General features: G+C 39.7%; 1 protein-coding gene across 1 annotated transcript in view; it reads right to left on the minus strand.

Annotated features, from left to right (window-relative positions):
- GATB (glutamyl-tRNA amidotransferase subunit B) overlaps nt 1-5645 on the minus strand; it is a gene marked incomplete at both ends in the record, with an annotated part of 86389 nt that extends 80744 nt beyond the window's left edge. Inside the window, 2 exons of the mRNA XM_080697092.1 lie at nt 3099-3249; nt 5470-5645. Of these exons, the coding sequence (XP_080553218.1) occupies nt 3099-3249; nt 5470-5645 (327 nt within the window). The remainder of the gene's footprint in view (nt 1-3098; nt 3250-5469) is intronic.
- Between the last annotated feature and the right edge of the window lie 16863 nt (nt 5646-22508).

Consider the following 22508-nt stretch of genomic DNA (forward strand, 5'->3'; position numbering starts at 1 on the left):
GATGCTAGAAACATCTTGGGGGCAGCAGAAGCGTCAGGTGCAATTGTGAGGTACTGAATAAGGGGGTGAGGGAAGCACCCAAGGGGGAAGTTTTTTTCTGAAAAGAGTCAGTAAGCCAATAAGTTTGGAAATTTATGCTCTAGAGAGACCCAAAAGCAAATCACAGATAGTCTTAGTTGGGCGTGATGGTGCACACTTATATTCCCAGTACTTGGGAGACTGAGACAGGAGGATGGCAGGTTCAAAACCAGCCTCGGCAACTTAGCAAGACCCTGTTTTACAACAAAAATAAAAAGGGCTGAGGGTGTAAAAATTGGAGGCAGGATGCCTCTGGGTTCATTCCCCTGTACTCCCCCCCTCCCAGATAGCCTGTATAGTTTGCAGCGATAAGAGTTCTCCATGACAAAAAGCACAAATAGGGAAAAAATATCAAAACAGAGATGTTTCTCTAGTAAAATCAAAGCCCCAAGTAACATACGCTCATGAGAGGTAGTTCTAGCCAAGAATCTTCATCTGGGCACTGTCTTTGAGATGAGTAGATCTCTGCCCCTGCAAGCCTGCCAGTGCTCATTCAACCAGCCTTCACTTGTATTTAAGTGCCTGAGCAGAGCCAGGCATGGTGATGCATGCCTGTAATTCCAGTACTAGAGAGGCAGAGACAGGAGGTTCATAGGTTTGAGACCAGCCTCAGTAATTTAGGGAGGTTCTTAGCAACTTGGCAAGACTGTTTCAAAAGGGCTGGGGTTGTAGAACAGAGGTAGAACACTCCTAGGTTCAATTCCTGGACCACCACCAAAAAAAAGTCTGCCTGATATTCTCCCATGACAATCCCTACCTACATGCTTGTAATTCCAGTACTTGGGAGGCTGAGATGAGAGGATCATAGTTCACAAACAGCCTTAGCTACTTAGTGAGGCCCTTTGCAACTCAGTGAGACCCTGTTTCAAAATAAAGAATAAAAAATAGGGCTACCCCTGGGTTCCATCTCCAGTACCATAAATAAAATAAAAGAATAAAAAAATCAGGCCAGAGATGTAGTTCAGAGGTAGAATGCCACTGCGTTCAATCCCCACCACCAAAAAAAAAAAAGTCTCTGGCACATAGCTGGCATTCAGTAAGTGACAGCAAAGACCAGTGGTTAGATTTTTCTGACTAGAGCCAGTTTGTCTGGGTTTTATCTCACCTTATCTCACTCTACCACTTGTAAGTTGTGATTTGAGGGCAAGCTATTCAACCTTTGTGGGCATGTTTCCTCATCTGTAAGACAATATGGTAGCAGTCACCACCTTATAGGACCAATGTAAATATTAAATATGTTTATCAATAGAAAATGTCTAGAATGGAACCCTGGCACATAATCAGGGCTCCATACATATTAGCTTTATTATTGTTATTAACTACTAAATAAAGCAACTATTTCAACCATGCACTGAGTCAACATTTGGAGTGCAAATAAAATTGCAGTTTATATGCTGAGATTCCATCTAACTCCAATCAGAGTGGCAAGCATAAAGAAATAAAATAACAAATGCTGGCAAGGATGTGGGGAAAGAACAACTCTTTTACACTGTTGGTGGGAGTGCAAACTAGTTCAGCTGCTATGGAGATCAGTGTGGAGATTCCTTAGAAAACTGGGAATGGATCCACCATATGATCCAGCTATACCACTCCTGGGTATCTTTCTAAAGGGGTTGAAATCAGAGAATTACAGTAACATATGCATACCTATGTTCATAGCAGCACAATTTGTAATAGTCAAAATATGGAACCAACTTAGGTCTCCATCAACAGATGAATGGATTGCAAAATTATGGGAAATGCACACAATGGAATTCTACTCAGCAATAAAGAAAGAACAAAATCCTGTCATTTGCAAGAAGATGGAAGGACCTGGAGAACATTATGTTAAGTGAGATCAGCCTAGCACAGAAAGAGAAGGACATATGTTTTCTCTAATATGCTCAAGATAGGGAATATCAGGGATATCACAGGCTATTTATTAGCTCAAACATTTACATTGCTCTTTCCATCCTTTTCTTCAAAACTGAATTATAAGTTTAAAAATTATTATTAATATAATTTCAGCCAGCCAGGCGTGGTGGCGCATGCTTATAATCCCAGCATTCGGGAGGCTGAGACCTGGAGGATCGCGGTTCGCGGACAGCCTCAGCTACTTAGTGAGGCCCTCTACAACTCAGTGAGACCCAGTTTCAAAATAAAGAATAAAAAAATAGGGCAGGGAGTGTAGCTCGGAGGTCAAATGCCCCTGGGTTCCACCCCCAGACCCGCAAAAAAAAAAAAAAAAAAAAAAAAAAATATATATATATATATATATAGTTTCAGCCAATTATCTGAAAACATATGCTGAAATTTTGCTGATGGGTATACTGGGCTCAGTCATTCCCCGAGTCAACCAAAAATTAGTAGTATATTAATTCAGTGTATATTGTGATTATCTCTTTTCTCCATCATTGATCACTTCTTAATTTTCAATAACCATCGTCATTATTGATATTACACTGTGATATGATGTAACATATGCTCCTCCTATAACTAGGCTCCTCCTTCTTCACTTATCTGCTTCACTACTACTTGGCTTCTCAAAAAGCTCGGACACCGCCTCTTATACAACCTTCCCTTAACCAAATGCACCCCTATCTTCACAATAGTTCTTCCTTTTCATGAATTACATGTACCTCCTCTAGGTTCCAAAACCATCCTCCGTATATTGCCTTCACAGGAATAATCACGTTGTTGTCTATTTATTTGTAAGACACACCACCCCTACTAGTCTTTGAACTCTTCAAAGGACAGAGATCTTTGCTCATCTTTGTGAATCAGTTTGCAACGTAGTATCTGGTATCTAATAGGCATTCCAGAATATTTGTGATTTTTGAACATATGAATATGTTCAGATTTAGAAACAATGACAGATAACTGCTTTTAGAAAACCTTTAGTCCATCCCTCTTTACCTGAAATTCCCTAAACAAGTATTTCCTAAGAGTTGTAAAAAAATATTAAAACAGGGAAATCATTATCTATGTTTTATATAACATAAACACTGTTTAATGAAAGTAGGATTAGACAAAAACCTTACCGGCAAAGTTCCAGGCAGAGATGCATCAAAAAAAGAAACCAAAGAATTTGGAGGCGCTACAAAGCATACTTGTGATCCAGAGAAGAGTTTAGAGTTGGAGGAAATCTGGGCATGAATTTCCAATCCTACCACAGCTGCCCATTTGTGTTCACTAAAGAGAAACAGACAATGGTTAAGAAATACATCTGTCTCTATGCATGAATTTCTATAAAGTAAACAACAAATGTTAAATTTCTATTTGCTTTTAACCTATTAAAATTGTATATCTTTATGCTGAAAAATGTATACTATTTTATTGGTGACTAAATTGAAAACTCATTATAATGAACATCTACAATGATATTGGCAAAATATCGTTCACAACATGGCATTAGGATGTTCAATGTACAAACTGGATGACAACAATGAACAAAGCAATCTGGCATCTTTTTTTTTTTTTTTTTTTTTTGGTGGTACTTTTTTTTTTTTTTGGAAGCCCTTCTACCTCCAGGCTACACTCCCAGACCTATTTTGTACTTTTTTATTTTTGGAAACAGGGTCTCTTAAGCCAGTGGGGTTGGCTCCGAACATCCTGTCTCCGCCTCCCAAGCGCGGGGATTACAAGCGTGTGCCACCACGACCGGCTACAATCTGACATCTTAATACAATTTAGAAATGGCTATTAGGTGACGACTGCTTGGCTGACTTCTGTCCCAAAGCGCAATTTCTACATTAACTGTACCTTATCAGTTAATCACTCAGTCAATGAAAAAAGCTGACCTTTCAAACATTATTTAGATTTAATACAAGTGGCAGGCTTCTACTACTAGAGAAATAACAGTTTAAAAAGAAAAGTTTCAACCATGTTTTGAATTGATTTTGTAGCAATGACTTGCAGGTACAATGACCAGAGTGACACAGATATAATAGATCACCATTAAGTGATAAACCTGAACATTTTTAGAAAGGAAAAGAATAATCCATCAGATGTGACTTGTTTGGTACCCCAAATTACTTCCAATTACTGAGATCTAATTTCAGGTTTTGTTTGTTCATACTTGGTTGCTATTAGATCTAAAATGTTAAAGTCTGTAATAATCTCTCCTATATGGCCACGCCTACTTTGCTGGGATGGTATCCAGGTCTCTCCAAATAATTGTAAGTATGCTTATTCATATAAAATCTATATATGTTCCTATCTTGCTCTTTTCCCAAGCAATTTTCTATATTATACAGATTCTTGTTAACATGTATTGGGTTTCGTTGCAATCATTTCAACACATGACGTTTTATATCTAAGATGCTACAAAAAGATTATTTCCAGCTATGTGTGCTGCTGCACACCTGTGATCCCAGTACTTGGGAGAGGTTTGAACAGCCGGATGCCAGGTTGAAAGCTGGCCTTGACAACTTAGCAATTTTGTGAGACCCTGTTTCTAAAAAAGTCAAATAAAAAAGGACTGGCGTGTAACGTAATGCTAGAATATCCCTAGGTTCCATCCCCAGCACCACACACACACACACACACACACACACACACACACACACACAAAAGTTATTGTCCTTCTTTTTAAAGTTTGTAAACTGTAAGAATTAACTAAGAATTCATCAGAAATTTTGCTTCTCTAAAACCTTATTCAGAATATTTTTGTGGTTTCATTACATGAACGAAAAATGTACTTTCCATTCACAAAAAAGTGATTTATGAAAATAGAAATTAAATGCCTTTGGGCATTTTCCCTCTGTTTCTCTAACTGAAAAGCAAGAATAATGTCAGCCTAAAAGAAAAAACAAAATATTAGAAACTTGCCTTATGTTTCTGCATCTAAAAAGAAACTATTTATGTCTTATACAGTGAAACATAAACAGCTGTTCAGGAAATATCTGGCAAAATAAGTGAAGTTCTTAAATAACCAGGGGGAATATCCCCTATGTCTAGAGCACATGTTTAACATAAACCGCCTCCACAGACAGCTAGTGTTTTCTGGCTATTGATATTTCTAATAACATTATGCCCCCCCCTACCCAGAGCTTGTAGTTAAAAAGCTCTTTCTACGTTTAGAATACTGCTAGCCCGTAACAGCGTTAAATGTCAGCTAAATATGGCTCTGTACAGTGAATGAGTCCACTTTTCCTTTTGAAGCATTCGGCTCAAGAATGCATTTGCTAGTTCATACACTCAGTAGTTCCCCAAATAAGCCTACTTTTAATACAATGGTTAGGTGCGGGGACGGGGCTGGCGGCCTGTGCTTTCCGTCGAGGATTCAGAATTCCACGATATGGGCAAACACCCGCCCACCCACCAAAACGTCTAATGACCCCGCTGCATCTCCCTGATCCCTCAATTCCGCTTCACATTTAATTGGGCAATAACGGTATGAAAATCGTATACCCTTTCCTAGGCTTCTGTGCCGTTTGGACGGGCTGCTGAACCACTGAACTCTGTCCCCTTATCTGGCTGGACGTGGGACCAGTCGGAGCCCCTCTTCGGTGGCGAGAACCGCCATCCACCCACGCTAAAGCCCAACGTCTTCCAGGACTGCCCCAGCGCAGCACGGGTGCCGCCATCGCATCTGCAGGGTCCGGGTCAGGTGACTCTGCCGCCTCTGCCGCAAGGCTTCCTGGGAAGCGTAGTTCTGGAAGTGCGCTAGAACCTACAGGCCCAGACAGGAAGACTACTACTCCCGGCAACCCTTGCGACTTGAAGATTGCCGGAACTCGGGCGGGGCGGGGCGGAGGGTGGGCGGGCTGCAGGGCCGGGGGTGGGACTCCTCCTAGCGGGGACCTGTAGGGGTTGGAGGTTGTGCACGTGTTGAGTGTTAGTTGTGAAAGCTTGGTGCCTGAGAGCCAAAGCTAAGACGCCTGGCCGAGACTTTAAAGCCCAGTTAATCTTACTAGTTGAGGTAAATGACTTTAACATCTCCAGGAAGACTTCCTCCACCCTTAGACTCACTTAATTACTTTTTTCTGTCTGCTCTCCCATTTCGCACAATTTTGTTCATTAATATAACCGATACTTATTTGTATGCGTACTGTATGTAAGACTGTAGGCACTGGTGTAACAGCAAAGAGCAAGACAGTTGTGACTTTATGGAGTTTACACTCTAGAAAGAAGTACATAAAAAAATGTTCATACACATAATAAGATACGTTCAGGAAGGTGCTATATTTAAATAGAGGTGCTTGGAAACTAACAAATTGAGCTTTCATGCACATTTTTGCTTATTATCCTTTTTGTCCTTGGTTGGCATTTGAAACAATCTCCTTACATCCTAGGATGCCTTGATAGCCGATGCCATCGTCCCAGCAGACTTATTTTTCTACTTAAAAACTTGTACTCCTAGTCGAAACTCCCACTGATGTTTTGTATTTGAACACATAGTCCAGGATAGCCATTCTTTGTTTTGTCATCCTATTTTAATTCTTCACTTAGTGTTTGTCACTATCTGGTGCTAACTCTGTTTCCACAGCTCCTTGTCCGTTATTCACCGCAGTATTTACGGAGTATAAAGTAAGCCCCTCAAAAATATTTGTTGGATGAAGCGGTGCAGTGTGGGGGATGCATCTGACAAAGGATAGAGTGGACACCACTCGGCATGGACCACCATTCAGTGTAGGAATTAGAGTGGCCGTAGAGTCAGAGACAAATTGACCTTTATAGATTTAGGGGAAAACAATGAGGAATTGGAAGACAGATTGGACATGATGGTGGAAGACTAAGGGGTATCAAAAAACTTCTGGATTTCAGCTTGCATAACCGAATGGCTAATGTAGTTATTCCCTGAGATAAGGAAGCCTTAGAAAAGGAACAGGTTTACAGCGAAAACGAATGAGTTTGGTTGCCTTGGAGACATCCATGAAGAGAAGTCAAGTAGCCATCATTGATGCCTAACTCTGAGAAGAGAGCAGGAAAAAAAGCTGCACACTCTGCATATTTTACACAAATTTTTTAGTTTTTGATCAATAATTTATTGACAACTTCACTGTAATTTATATTTTATTTCCATTAATAGTCTTGTACATGACATTATGCAGTGTTATATTATGCAATGCAATTCCTCCATATGGAAGTAGGACATTTTAATTATTCTCCTTAAAGTGGTCACCATTTATTTTTTTTCTTCCTTTTATACTTTTCATTCACAATCAACTGATCCAAATTGTTACACCCAGAGTGTTATGGCTTGAATATAGATGTATTGGCAATGCAGAAATGTATAGGGGTGGAAATAATTGAATAGGGAAATAATCTCATCAGTGCATAAATACACCAAAGGATTGATAATTTGAATGGATTTACTATAGTGGTAACTTGGGCAGGTGAGGCATGGCTGGAGGCTGTGGGTTACTGCGAGTGTGGCCTGGGGGATATATCTGTCCTTGGTCACCTCCTGTCACTTTCGCTGCTTTCTGGCAACCATGAAACAATCTACTGTCCTTTGGCCCATGTTGTACCACCTTGATTTTTGCCTTGGAGTTGGCCAGCTATGGACTGAACCTTTGAAACCATGAGCCAAATAAATGCTTCCTCCTCTATGTTTTTTATATCGGGTATTTTGGTCACAGCAACAGGAAAGGACTAAGCAAGGTATTTTCACAAGACTAAGGATGACAATGTCTGGGAGGTAAAAGTGAAGATTCTTGCAAAATTTATCTCTAATTATTGCCCTTTCTATCAAGTTCAGATCATCCCTTTAGATGATTAGTATTAGTGCCTCTACCTGCCCTCTGAGTTTCTATATTTTCCACCTTTCTTGTACATGAGTTTGCTTTCTTTTTCTTAGACTCTGAGTTTTTTCTAGTGCAGAGTAGGGGTTAGGAAAATTGCCTATGAGCACAGCATGGCAATACAAATAGAAATAAATCCTGTACCTCTAGCCAAAGAGAGTGAGAGACTCTTGCCAGCTTACCACTAGTCAGCATTCGTAGGAGACAATTCACTTCCTCACGTGCAGTGTCGGCAGTGTTTTGAAAACTACTAGAAAGGATAAAAGCAAACCTAAATCTTTGTTTACGAAGCAGTATTTATGCAGCGACACTCTATTACATCAAAGGCTCCCACCCCACCACTAGAGGGAGAGAAAATCCTGTGCATGTAAATGTATTTGATTCCTTTCACAAATGGAGTCCTTCCAGTTTAATGCACATTATAACTAACCATCGCCCTTTTGAAGTGTCACAAAAAGGAATAGTGGGAATAAGAACCTATCGCCCATTTTTCTGGCTCCCCTTTCTCCCAAGACTGTCATTTCAAGAAATGCCTGTTGGTTTCTTTGTGCCTGATCTAGCATCTAGAACGGTACTATTTTCCAAAGGCTCCTCCTGTCTTGCTCCTCGGTTGGGGGAGTTCTCCCACCAAACTTCCTTCCATGGGACCATTTCTTTCCTTTCTTCTGTGTGCCAAGTATGATATCTGTCAGAAAATTTCCTGACAGGCAGCTCTCTAGCTGAGAGAGCTATTTTGGTTCTACCGACAAGGTGGCTGTCGTCTGGAAGACATAGAGATTTTCATTTTCAAGAAGCTCAGGAGGTAGCAGGACAGAGTTTCTAGAAAAACATTTTCCCAGGGACAGTTGTCCAGCTCTTACTTTATCTACATCATTGACACAGTACAAATAGATTTAGAACATGACTTTAAGAATATACGTAAGCTAGGACAGTTTTTTAAATTGTTATATATAAATGGCATAGTTAGAAAGTATGTCTAAAATAACACACTTGGTTTTGTTTAGTATTCTTCAGAGAGTCTTTGACTTCAGAGTTGGAATAAACTGGCTCACCTCTATATGTTACTCATAATCCCCAGGTCTCTATATAAACACATTGATTTTTTTTAACACAAATCATTTCTTCTCCTTAGTAAGTTTTCGGTTAATTATCATCATCACCTTTCTCATCTTTTCACTATTTTCCGATGGGAGAAATAATATGGAAACATTTGTGGGTTTTTTTTACTTCTTCAGTAACATGAGTACAATGTGAAGGAATAACTTAAGTGGATCTAAGATTCTGCTTTTTAAAATGTAATAAATAGTTTTTATGGGCACATTAAGCTTTCAAGTAAAATTAAAAAGAGATTGTTTCTACTATCATGGCATTGTATCTCGAAATATATTTGTATGCATTTTGTAGTCTTAAAATTGTGTGACTTGCCCTTTTATTTGATTAACTACTTTTGTCCCATGGAAACAAAGGCATATCTTAAGAACATTTAACCAATGAATAAACAATACCTTTTTAATCCAATGCAACTGGATGTGGATAGTTATTTTAGTATTTCTTTTTTTGTGTGGTATTGGGGGTGGATCCAGGGGCATTCTACCTCGGAGCTACACCCCCATCCCTATTTTTCTTCTTTATTTTGAAATAGGGTCTCACTGAGTTGCAAAGAGCCTCACTAAGTAGCTGAGGCTGTCTGTGAACTGCAATCCTCCTGTCTCAGCCTCCAAATTCTGGGATTACAAACGTGCGCCACCACGCCCAGCATTTTTAGTATTTCTTAACACAGTGGTAAGTTTAATTTCTGTGTTTGTTGTTAGTTTCCATCTGTTCTTTGGCTATAGAAACCAGCCTGCTGTTGAAATTTCTTGCCATGTGGTAAGGAGGGAAAGTAGCTAGGTCAGTATAAATTCTCTCTAAAAAGAAAACAACAACAAAAATTCACTTAAGATGATGGACATATGACAAAAATTGACAGGATCATTTTGATCTAGGAAGAACATTGAAACTAGAGTAGGTCCTGTTTTTGAAAAATTATTCTGAAAACACAAAGTTCCTTCTTAGAAAAACCCACATTTTAAGATCCATTTAAGTGTCATTAGGGGGAAAAGAAAGACTGGGAATACATGCCTGCTGAGCAATTGGGAGAACAGGATTTATTTCCTTTTATTTTTCCATTAAAGCCTTGATTCTGATAAAATAAGAATGTGGAGGGAACAATTGCTTTCTCCAGAAGATTGCTCGGAGGCAAAGAAATCTATAACTCTTTCTTCTTTTCCAATGCAAAGAAATAGAATGCCCTGTCCAATGGTAGAGATGAAATGCCATCCGGGGAAGACGATTACAGCACATTTCTGCTGTTCAGCCTCGCCCAGGGACTGTCATCTCTCTCCGGTTGTCCTTCTGTTTAATCTCGAGGGATGGACTGACATTTTCCCAGGTGTTTTCTGTTCCAAGTATGACTAGTCCCTGGGAACAAACGAGAGTTATGTGTAAGAAGAGTCTCCACCTACACATGTCCCTTCCACTCACCACTTGCTTGAAGATACTCCTGAGTTGCAAGGAACGGTGGTAGAGCACAGTAAACTCTGTTTTTCTAAGCTGGTTTTGCATGTATTCAGATCCCTGCTGCTGCATACCAAGAAGATCTCCCTTTTGTGTTTTGGAATTAAGGATTTGTTCCTGAAAGTTAGAGACTCTACAACCCCTCCCCTTTGACATAAACACAACACACACACACACACACACACACACACACACACTTCTCAGTAGTATCTTTTTGTGTATGTGTGGTATCGGGAATTGAACCCAAGAACATTTTATCTCCTACCTACACCCCCAGCCCTTTTATTATTTTTTGTTTTGCAACAGGGTCACACTAGGTCACAGAAAGTCTTGCTAAATTGCCGAGACTGATCTTGAACCTATGATCCTCCGGTCTCAGCCTCCCAAGTACTGCGATTACAGGTGTGTGTCACCATACCCAACCTCTAAGCAGTATCTTAACTCAGGATCATGAAAAAATAATAATCAGGAGCTTTTAGGTTTCAGAGTATGATGTCAAAAAGAACTATCTCACTAAGACACATGGACTTTGATGAGACCTTTTCCCACTGAATGGACTTCTGCTTGATAACTAAAGGGAAAACATGTGAATCCACCAGAGTGGTGCAGGCGAGAACAGAAAAGCTTATCTTACACATCCTGCCAGGTAATCAGTGTCTGTCGGTGTCTGAGCTGGTATCTCTATTTAGGCTGCTCTTGACCCAAGAATGAATGCGCTACAAGGAGCAATAAAAGCCAAAGTCTTAGTGGTGGCAGAGACTTCGGGTCCATTGTCGTTTAATGTATAGCCATCGAGAGGACACGTAGTGTTCTATAAAGAGGTGCCAGATTGAATTAAATTAAGCAGCAATCAAATGGTACAACTACTGAGATAAACGGAGAGAGAGAGAGAAAATTCCCAGTGATTCATGAATACCAATTAAGAAGGGAAAGATGAACGGAGATATTATTCATGTCTCCTTGGAGTCTGCGTAGATTCGAATTCAACACTAAGATTTGGCTGTGCTTGGTGGTGCATGCCTGTAATCCCGGAGTTTAGGAGGCCGACACAAGAGGATCTCAGGTTTGAGGCTAGCTTCGGCAATTTAGTGAGACCCTCAGCAGTCCAGGGTGATCTTGTTTCAAAGTAAAAAAATCAAAAGGACTGGAGGTGTAGCTCAAAGGGAGAATGCCCACACCACATAAGAGTCATATTGGGTGATGGCCCAACAGTGATTTCATGTTGATGTTGATCACACTTTGCTGGTGTTATTTTACTCCTCTGACATAAGAGGATAGTTCTCATGATTTTAAAAATGTCGAGAAGAAATGCATCAAAAATGGCACCGGATACTATGGTTTGTTTTTTTTTTAAGGCAAAAGAAAGAATACATAAAATGCCACTTCAGCAAGCACGGGCTCGTCTAGTCTAATATTCTATTTGTGTTCATTCTCTACCACTGTTATATTTACTATGGCTACCATAGTATATTGGTACAGCTTCTTTGGGAAACATTTTGCAGTGATTTAGAGCCTATGATTTTGAAAATTTTATATTGATTTACTGAATACATGCATTATCATCCACTTACCACAGTGGAACTCACACAATCTCAAGAAATGTTCTCACAATTTATGAGGGTCAGTTTGACATCTTATAGCAACTCAGAGTTGAATGTCCTCAGAAGATGTCAAAATAAAGAGTCTTGAATTTAGAAAAGAAAATGTTTTTCTTGCTTAGTTCTCTAGGCCAACTACCATTTTAGGTGCCTGAGGCCTTTCTTTGGGGATCTGCAAGAGAATACAACTACTATGTAGTAGCCCCCACGCCATGTGGCAATCATAGTTATTAGATTAGTGGTTCTTTTTTGTTTGCTATTGGTGTATGTTGTTTTGAATCTCTTTCTAGAAATTTATGCTAGGCTTATCTTTCTGCTTGTGTGTTCTCTTCATCCAACAGAGATATCAGGTGTCAGTTTAATTTTTGTGTGTGTGTGGTATTGGGGATGGAACCCAGGGGCATTCGACCTTCGAGCTACATCCCCATCCCTATTTTTTTCTTCTTTATTTTGAAACAGGGTCTCACTGAGTTGCAAAGGGCCTCACTATAAATAGCTTAGGCTGTCCGCAAACTGTAATCCTCCTGTCTCAGACTCCCAAATGCTGGGATTACAACTGTGTGCCACCATGCCTGGCTCTAAGATTTTAATTTAATTTAGCTTATTTATTTATTTTTGTGATACTTAAAATTGAATTCAGGGACATTATCCCTTCAAGCTCTACCAACAACCCCCCCCCTTTTTTTTTTACTTTGAAACAGGGTCTTGCTAGGTTACTGTGAGTCTTGCTAATTTGCTGAGGCTGGCCTCAAACCTGCGATCTTCCTTCTCAGCCTTCCAATAGGTATGTACCACCATGCCTGGCTAAGGTGCCCCTTTTTCAAAGTGATAATATCCCTTTGCATTTTTTCTGTTGTGCCATGGATCAAACGAACTGGGCCTGTCACTGTGTAAGTTAATAGAAGTTGTGTACAAAGTTGAAAAATAAAAATAAGTATGTGTTTTTGTTGTATTTCTATGGCACCATTGAATCAAAATTATGTTTACTCTTCTTTTAAAAAAAAGTTATTCATTTCCAATTGTCAAAAACCAGCAAGCTTGGAAGTGGTAATTTTCACTCTGTCTGAAATATAGTGTGGCAAGACAGGCCAAATTACAGAAAATCAATTAGTTTATGTTACAAGAGTCATGTATCTTAGGTCTTGTTCTGTCTCTGGTTACTGTAGCAGATGTCTGCTCCACTCAGAAGGAATTCTTAGAAGAAAATCACCCAGACATGTTTTTTTTTTTTCTAAAGCAAAAACATGATAGGAGCTGGGCATTTAATCCTTGTCAATTAAGATAGAGGAAGAAATGTCTTCCTTGAATTATTTTTTCTTCCTGTAGTTTTAAACCACATACTCTTGAAAGAACAGTTAACACTTACTTGCCAAGTCCTAAAATTTCCAAGTACTGTTAACTTCTAAGTGATATTACATGCCTTTTTATGTAAGGGAAAGACCATACTGCTTCTCAAGTGTGTGGCTTCATGTAAATCTGATCTACATCATACACTCTTCTCTGTTACTCTTTGACATAAGATCAGCTAAAAAGTCCAGGTGGAAAAATATATTTAGACCTAGGTTTCATTACTCACAATGTTACTGTTGCATAGATCTACTTTTGAACAAGTCTTTTGGGCAAGATAAACATTGCCCTCCAAATTTCCCTAGCTTTTCTCTTTCATATGTTTTTTTTTAAAGGAGGGGGCTTTTCTTACAAAGGTTTCATTTTATTGTCAGGTAACTTCTTATTTTATGCCTAGGGAAACCCAAGAGATCTGCAAACCAGAAATAAGATAAACTATACTGATCACAGAATATTGTTGATTCCATTTCACCCATAACCATCAAAATCTTTAATTAACATTGAGTTACACCTAATGCTTTGGAGATAGCAGGATTGTTTTAGAGTTGTTATACAACACAAAACTTGTAGTCAGGCAAATTATAACTCCTATGTTATTTAGGGCTTATAATTAATTTTTTAAAAGTCAAAACACTTTTAAAAATAGTCTCATGTGTTGAATTCCAGCATGGTGCTGCTTTTTGTAGAGAGATTTCTGTAAAATGCAAGTTTATTTATAGATTGCAAGTGACTCGAAGATGTTACAATATAAAAGAAAATGACACTCTAGAGTCTTTGTTCGGGCTGTTTGGGGCTGTCTTGGAATGTTCCGTTCACTCCAAGGGATTGCTTTTAATCTTCTGAAGCAAAAGGAATTTCATAAATTGAAATTGTTGGCCAGATGGAATTTCCTGATTAATTTTTTAGTGTTTGGTATTAAACATAATAATGAAAAGGGGAGTTCTGAGAGTAAACCCAATTAACATTTCATAAAATTTATTGCTCTAAATATGGCTTACCCTTTATTTTATAGTTTCCACTCACTGCCTTCCTGGACAAACGATCGTACCTTGAGAAACTGAACGTGGCCGAGTTTTCTCCCTCCTCCCTCCCCTTCCTTCCTTTTTTTCTTCCCCCTGCTTAACTTCTTTCTCCTATTTATACCCTGTTGAGTCCTTGTGAGGATACAGACACCATTCCAGGGCTTATTTTGTCCTAGTATTTATGGACCTTGGTAAAAAGAACTTTTTGACAGTGTGTCATTGTAAGTCCTGGTGTTAGAATGGTGTCACTCTTGTTATACAAGAGACTTAATTCCATCTGTAATAACAAACTAGCTTATAGTTTTTTAAAGCTAGTCTTTGTAGCTGGGTGTGGTGGTGCACAGTTGTAATCCCTGCGCTTGGGAGGCTGAGACAGGAGGATCGCACAGGTTCGAAGCCAGCCTCGGCTACTTAGTGCGACCCTGTTTCCAAATAAAATATAAAATAGGTCTGGGAGTATAGCCCGGAGGTAGAAAGCCTCTGGGTTCCACCCCTAGTGCCACCAAAAAATAAAAATAAAAATAAAAAATAAAAATAAAAAATAAAGCTAGTCTTTGTGATATTGAAAACACAAGTAGACTTTCTCCCCATATTTTCTTTTAGTATTTGCCACTTTCCTATGCAGTGGGATGTTCCCATACATTCTCAAGAGGAATATACTTATTTGGATTTGTGGGGTTCAGAGAATCAAGCTTTTGAAAAGAAAATCTGTCATACTCGACTGTGAGATTGGTCAAGGACCAGAACCCTATCTCTCATGTTTTGATGTCCTTTCAGTTCTCAGAACCCTGCCGGTTGTACTGGCACCATCTATTCATGGTTCCCTGTCCCCACTCACCCCATCCACACCACGACTAGGGATTGCTCAGCTGAGCTACTACTCCATTTCCAGGGCTGGCTACACAATTTGTGGGGCCCAATACAAAATTCAAATTTAGGGTCCCCTGTTTAAAATTCTTAAAACTTTACAAGTGGCAACAGCAGAACATGAAGCCAAACTGGGACCCCTCTATACACGAGTTTCCTGTGCGTAGCCTGAGTGTCCCTGATCTTCCCCAGCCATGGTTTATTGGCTCCTCAAGGAAGGGAGTGTCAGACCCAGGTGAGACCAAGCAGGGGCCTTTCCTGGCTCATTCATTTGTTCCAGAACTAAGAAAAAGTTTGCCTCAGTTGGGTAAAACTGGGGATGTATCAGCAATCTTGTTTCTTTCTTTTTTTCTTTTTTCTTTTGGTGGTACTGGGGTTCCTGGAATCCCTTCTACCTCCGGGCTACACTCCCAGACCTATTTTTTATATTTTATTTGGAAACAGGGTCTCTTAAGCCAGTGCGGCTGGCTTCGAACCTGCGCGATCCTCCTGTCTCCGCCTCCCAAGCGCGGGGATTACAAGTGTGCACCACCACGTCCAACACAATCTTGTTTCTTACCGTGTGGAGAAAGCCATGGGAAGGACAGAACACACATCTTTCCACTGTTGCTCAGACGTGTGCAGGGGAATTTTGTATAAGTCCCCAATATCATCTAAGGTCATCTTCCTGCTGACTTGCACCGTAACTATTCCATAACTTTGAGGCTCTGGAGACGGGAACAGATGACCCCTTGAGCTGTTTCCACTTCTCCAATTCTCTGTAACCACAGTCTCTAAGACCAACTTTATGGATAGGCATGAGGGAAAATGCTTAACTACTCATTTTCAAAGCAAAAGTTCATGAACATTCATTTGCCTAGACAGTAATAATGTGATGATCAGAGATAAAACAAAACCAAACCTGTCCCTTTACGGCTGACCATCAGTCAAGGCAATTTCTAGCAGTCTGACTGCACGGCGATTTTGAGTGTTTCCTTAAGGGAAAAGCACTTGAGGTCTAAGCCAAGAAGACCTCGTACTCCAGGGAGCCTCTGAATCTGTAGTTTTGGTCTTTTTTGTTCTTTTCCCAATAGTACAACTCCCAAGAATTTTCTTAAAGAAGATCCACAAAACACCGTTAAATGAATAAAGAGTGGCTCCTGGCAGACCTCTTGACTGACATTTTTCTGGGAGCTCATTTTAAAAGGCAACTTTAAGTCTTGTAGAGTAGGATCTAGGCGTTTTCTGAGTTTTTTTCTAAGACCATATTAGACTCTCAAGGGAGGAAAAAAAAAGGATCAGGGTAAAATGAAAGCCTCTGATGAAGTTAACATATGATTACTTCCCAAATTATACCCAGAAAGTTGGGGAAACATAGCTGGATTGATAGTGTTATCTCAAGTATTTTATTATTGTTGTTGTTGTTATTCTGAGATAATTTCTTCCTAATATTCCTGAAATTTAGGATAATAGACAGAGAGCAGTTTGTAGCAAGAATAATATTTAAGCAAGTTACCATTCCTAGAGCAATTTTTTTTTTACAATGTCACCTCTGTCACTTTATAGATGAGGATGCTGGACCCCTGCATGGTGAAAACTCTTGTTTTCACTGTGCATACAGAACCATCCAGACCTCTTTTTCTCTAATCCCAGCTGGGTTGCTGTCCGGAACCCTGCATCCGTGCACTGCCTCACAGGTGAGAAATTGATATGTGTCATAACGATGACTTGCTCTTACATTAATATTTTTCATCCCTCTAATTGAACACACTTTGGCTCTTTATCTCCTGTGTAAAAACAGGAGAAAGCAAAAGCGAGAGCCATAGGAATAGAAGTGAGAGCAGACCTGAAAAGACAGTCCCGAAGGGAGGGCTCAGCTACAAATGTCCAGAAGCTTATGTCCATATGTGTTTCTGGAACTTCTGCCAAGATAGTCAAGGATCAAAATTATTTCTTCATGGCCATTATGCAGTGTCACATCTTACAGAGCCAAAGGAATAAATTCCAGACATGCGGAACACAGCCCCTCAGCCTCTCTCAGGCCGGCTGTCAACTCTGCAGCATCAGCAAGGGCAGGCAGAGCCGAAGACTTTCTCCTAGTCTATGCCTTCCTAATGCAGGGAGTGGAAAGCCCACAGCCAGGCCCTTGTCCTCCACACTCCCTTCCCCACAGAGATGTTCCTGGACTAGGGAAAATAAACACACACACACACACACACACACACACACACACGTATAGGTATGTATATGTGTGTCAGAAAAAACAGAAAGTAGAGGTAAGATATTTTTTCAGGCAAAGAAGAAGAAATAAGTCATATATTCAAGAACTGTCTAGTAAAGGAACACACACACACAACACACACACACACACACACACACACACACACACACACACACACGGCTTGTACTGCCTGTCCTTTAACTGGTCAAAAAGCATGTTCCAGTGCTGTTCTTCTTCCTCCTCCTCCTCCTCCTCCTCCTCCTCCTCTTCCTCCTCTTCCTCCTCCTCCTCTTCCTCCTCCTCTCTTTCTTTTCTTCCCTTATGGTTTGTCCTCCACAGTCGAATGCTTCTGAGTGTTTTCCCTCTTAGAAACAGTATGATTTCTGTCAAACCACAGTTTAAACTTTTCAGAAAAGCTCTCAAGCTTTCATTCCTGTAACCAAGATCAACAGTCTATCATGCACGGTGGCATTTCCAGCTGACTGCTAGAAAGCTCCACCTGGATGCCCTGCCGGCACCTGGAAATTAACATGCCCACAATCTCAGCATCTTCCCTCCTCAATGTGATATTCCTTCCCTGGACTGTTTTCTATGGAGGATGAGCCACTATTGGCCATTCCAGTTATGAATGTTGGAATTTTTTTTTTTTTTTTTTTTTTTTTTTTTTTTTTTTTTAATTTTATTTTATTGGTGCACTGTATTCATACATCATAGTGGGATACAAACTTTTGTAGACATACATGCACACATCGCCCAGTCAGCCCCCACCCGATCCCCATCCCATTCTCTCCCCATCCCTCCCTCCCATGCTTGGCTTAGTGGTTGACATCTAGTATTATAGCAATTTATCCAAAATTAAAAATGATAATCTCACATAACAGTTTCATTTGTCTGATACCAAGCTTTTGATGACTTAAAGATAACATTTCAATATTTCTTTTTGCTTTCTTTCTTACCAGAGAATATTTTTTTCTTTTTTTTAGGTGAAACTATCATATATTTATTTTTCAGAAAAAAATCTATCCTGATATGGAATATGGACTCTAGATACCCAAAACAATCTCGAAGCAAAAACAAAGCTAGAAGATGTATATTTTCTGATTTCAAACCATATAAAGCTACAATAATTGAAACAGTGTAGTACTGTTCTAAAGGCAGATATATAGACCATTGGAGTTAAATACAAGCCTAGAGCTAACTTCTTCCCTATATTGTCAAGTTATTTTTGACAAGGTTTCCACGAAGATTTGGTGGTGGAAATAATAATCTTTTAACTAAATATTGTTGAAAAATAATAATTACATGGAAAAGAATAAAATTGGACCCTTACCTAATCCCACATACAAGTATTAACTCAAACTAGATAAAAGACCTAAATATAAATCTTGACTATAAACTTTTAGGAGAAAATCTGGGTCATAAAACCTCACAACATTGAAATTGGCAGTGATTTCTTGGATATGATTTCAATGGCACAGGCAACAGAAGAATATACAAACTCCCTAAAAAATAAAAGAAAATATTGTATATCCAAAGACAATGTAAACAGAGTTAAAAGTTACTAATAGAATTGGATAAAATATTTCCAAATGCTATATCTGAAGGTATATTAATATTCCAACTAGAAATCCTAAAAATTAACAACAATAAAGGCAAACAATACAATTTAGAGATAGGTAAAAGACTAACATAAATAATGAATCTCTACAGATAACCAATCTTAGTTGTCTGTTGGATGGAAACTCTTGTTTCTCTGGTTCTGGTGAGTGTTACCTATTTCTTCTTTGTAGTTAATCTCTTTGAGTATTTTCTCTAGCGCTGGTTTTGAAGACATAAATTCCTTCAGTTTCTGTTTGTCATGGAAGCTTCTTATTTCTCCATCTAATTTGATAGAAAGTTTTGCTGGATAGGAAATTTTTGGCTGGAAGTTGTTTTCTTTCAGAGTTTGGAATATGTTACTCCAAGCCCTTCTGGCTCTCATGACTTGGTTTGGGAAGTCTGGAGTGATTCTAATTGGCTTGCCTCTGAATGTCACTTGGCCCTTTGTTTTTGTTGCCTTTAAGATTCTCTGCTTGGCTTCCACATTGGTCATTTTGACAATTATATGGCGTGGGGATCCTCTTCTCGGATCCTGTCTAAAGGGAGTTCTATAAGTTTCCTGGATCTGTGTATCAACCTCTTGCTCTATATTTGGAAAATTTTCTGCTATTACTTCCTTGAAGAGATTGTTGATCCCTTTGGTATCACTTTCTTTTCCCTCCTCTATTCCAATTATTCTTAGGTTAGCTCTCTTAAGATGGGCCCATATTTCTTCAATGTCAGATTCCTGCTGTTGGATATCTTTTTCTAGATTAGAAACTATGCATTCATTTTTGGATTGCTCATCTTCTAAGAGCGAGATTCTGTTCTCCATGTGGTCTAATCGGTTGTTTGTGCTTTGAATTGAGGCCTTTACTTCATTAATTGCATCCTTTATCTCTTTTTGGCTCTCTCTGAGTTCCTTTCGAAGCACCTCTATTATTTCTACAGTTATTTTCCTGATTTGATCTTCTAGAAATCTCTGATTTTCTGTTTTATCAGGTTCTGATGTTGTGGGGTTGTGCACATTCATTACTTCAGTGTTATTCCTCTTTCCCATGATTTCGGAGGTTTGTGCCTTCTCTGGGTTCTTCCCTTGGGTCACTATGGCTTCACTTAAGGTGCTCTGGATCTCGAGTCTGTATTATCTCAGACCCTACTACTCCTTTACTGGGTTGTATCACAGAGTCTCCGACCCAGGGAGTCGATAGAGGCTGCTTTAAACTATGGGGGGTGCCAGGTTGCACGCTCTCCTATGGTGTGATATCTCTGCCACCACCACTCCCTCACTGGGTCAAGTCCCAGGAGGCACAATACTGGGATTTCTCCTCTGTGGCCCGCAATTTGACTCACTGTTCTTGAGTACGTAGATGTAGCTGTACTGGACTTGGTGAATTCACTGCTGCTGCCGCCGCCGGTGGCAATATGGCGCCTCTGCCACGCCCTCGGCCATGAGGCTGGCGTATTTTTTCTTCTCTGGTTTTGATTTCCACGCTGAATCCCTGCAGCGTGTGCTGAGCTCAGCCACTGGGAGCTTTAAATGCTGTCTGCGCCGAAAGATCCCGCCTGGCTGTTCCGCAGCGGCTCACCTGGCTTGCTGTAGCCGTCCGCTGAGTTCGCCGCTGCCGCCGGCAGTATGGCGCTGCTGCCGCGTCCTCGGGTGCGTGTGTCTCCTCTGTGGCCCTGAGCTCTGTTCTCAGTTCGCTTTCTCTCTGGAGCCTGGTGGTTTTTTTGTTTTTCTGGTGATGGTGTTTTCTGGCTATGAAAGGCGCTCTTTTTGTGGTAATGGAGATTGGTTGTTAGCGGGACTCTTAAGCCCCGCTTTTCTCGGTCGCCATCTTCCCGGAAGTATGAATGTTGGAATTTTATGTCTGATTCTTGCCTCTCCTATCCTGTCACATGTGTGTGGTGATCACCAAGTTTCTAGCACTGGTGACTAAGTGGACGTGATACCTCCATAGAAATATATGCAGGTGTATGGGAACAGATGCCAAGAGCAATTCTGGACATATTTGGTTTGAGATACCAGTGAGATATCTTACCGGATATAATCAGGGTCAATGGAAAATACCAGTTTGAAAAACAAGAAGCCTTGACTGCAAATATAAACTTAGAAGACATCAGAAAACAAATGGTGGTTAAGACCACAAGAGTAATGGAGTTATCCAGAATGGGCGAGGGATGTATATATGGTGTGATTAAAATTTTATTTATTTATTTATTCCTGATATCAAACCTGAGGTTTCTGGGTCAGAGGCAGAGGTATTTATAAGGAAACAGGTTTTCCAGGCCTCATTCTCTCATTTCCAGGTAATGCAATGGAAGCCAGAAGTCACCCTGAATGGACAGTGGGTTTTGCATTATAGAAGAGGAACTGCAAAATTAGGAATCTGGGTCACAAAGATTTTATTATGTTTTCCTCTAGAGATTTTATAGCTTTTGGCTTTCAGCTTTGGCCTATGATACATACTGAGTTAATTTTGTGTATGGCGTGTGATATGGCTCAAAGTTCTAAAACAATAGCAGATAATCGATTAGTCCAGCACCTTTTGAAGAAAAAATGATCTTGCTTCTATTGAAGTGCCTTTGCACCACTGGGGGGGGGGAATCAGTTGCTCATGTCTGTGTGAGTCTATTATCTGTTTATGGACTCCTCATTTTGTTTTATTCACTAACATGTCTATCTTTATGCCAATATGATGCTGTTAATTATTATAGTATAGTAAACCTTGACATCGGCTAGTGTTAGTTCTCCAGCTTGTTATTCTTTTTCAAAATTCTTTTAGATATTTCGGGTCCTTTGCATTTTCATGTAAATTTTAGAATCATCTTGTCAATTTCTCTCAAAAGTAAGTTGCTGGGATTTTGATTGAGATAGTATTGAGCCTGTAAATTAATCCAGGGAGCAGAGTTGTCATAACAATATTGAGTTTCATTTAATTATTTAGTTTTCTTCTTATTTGGTTCTTTAATCTCTATCAGCAATGTTTTATAATTTTCAGATTTATCTCTCAGCATGTTATATTTTTGGTGCTATTCTAAACGACATTGCTTGTAATTTATAATTGCTTTATACAATTGATTTTTTTGCATATTCAATTGGATTCTGCAACCTCACTAAAGTCACTTATTTTGATAGGGTTTTTTTTGGTGGTACTGGGGATGAAACCCTTCTACCTCTGGGCTACACTCCCAGACCTATTTTATATTTTATTTGGAAACAGGGTCTCTTAAGCCAGTGTGGCTGGCTTCTACCCTGTGCGATCCTCCTGTCTCAGCCTCCCAAGTGTGGGGATTACAAGCGTGCGCCACCACGCCCGGCATGATAGTTTGGTTTTTTTTGTAGATTACATCACATTTCTGTCCAGGCAATCATGTCTTCAAATAAAAAAAGTTTTTTTTTGTTTTGTTTTGTTTTTTGGATTTTTTTGTTTGCATATTTTTTGCGGTACTGGGGATGAACACAGGAGCATTCTGCTTCTGAGCTACACCATCAGTCCTGTTTTTTATTCTTTATTTTAAAACAGGATCTCAC

This window comes from Muscardinus avellanarius (genome assembly GCF_963383645.1).
Source record: "Muscardinus avellanarius genome assembly, chromosome: 6".
Lineage (NCBI taxonomy): Eukaryota > Metazoa > Chordata > Mammalia > Rodentia > Gliridae > Muscardinus > Muscardinus avellanarius.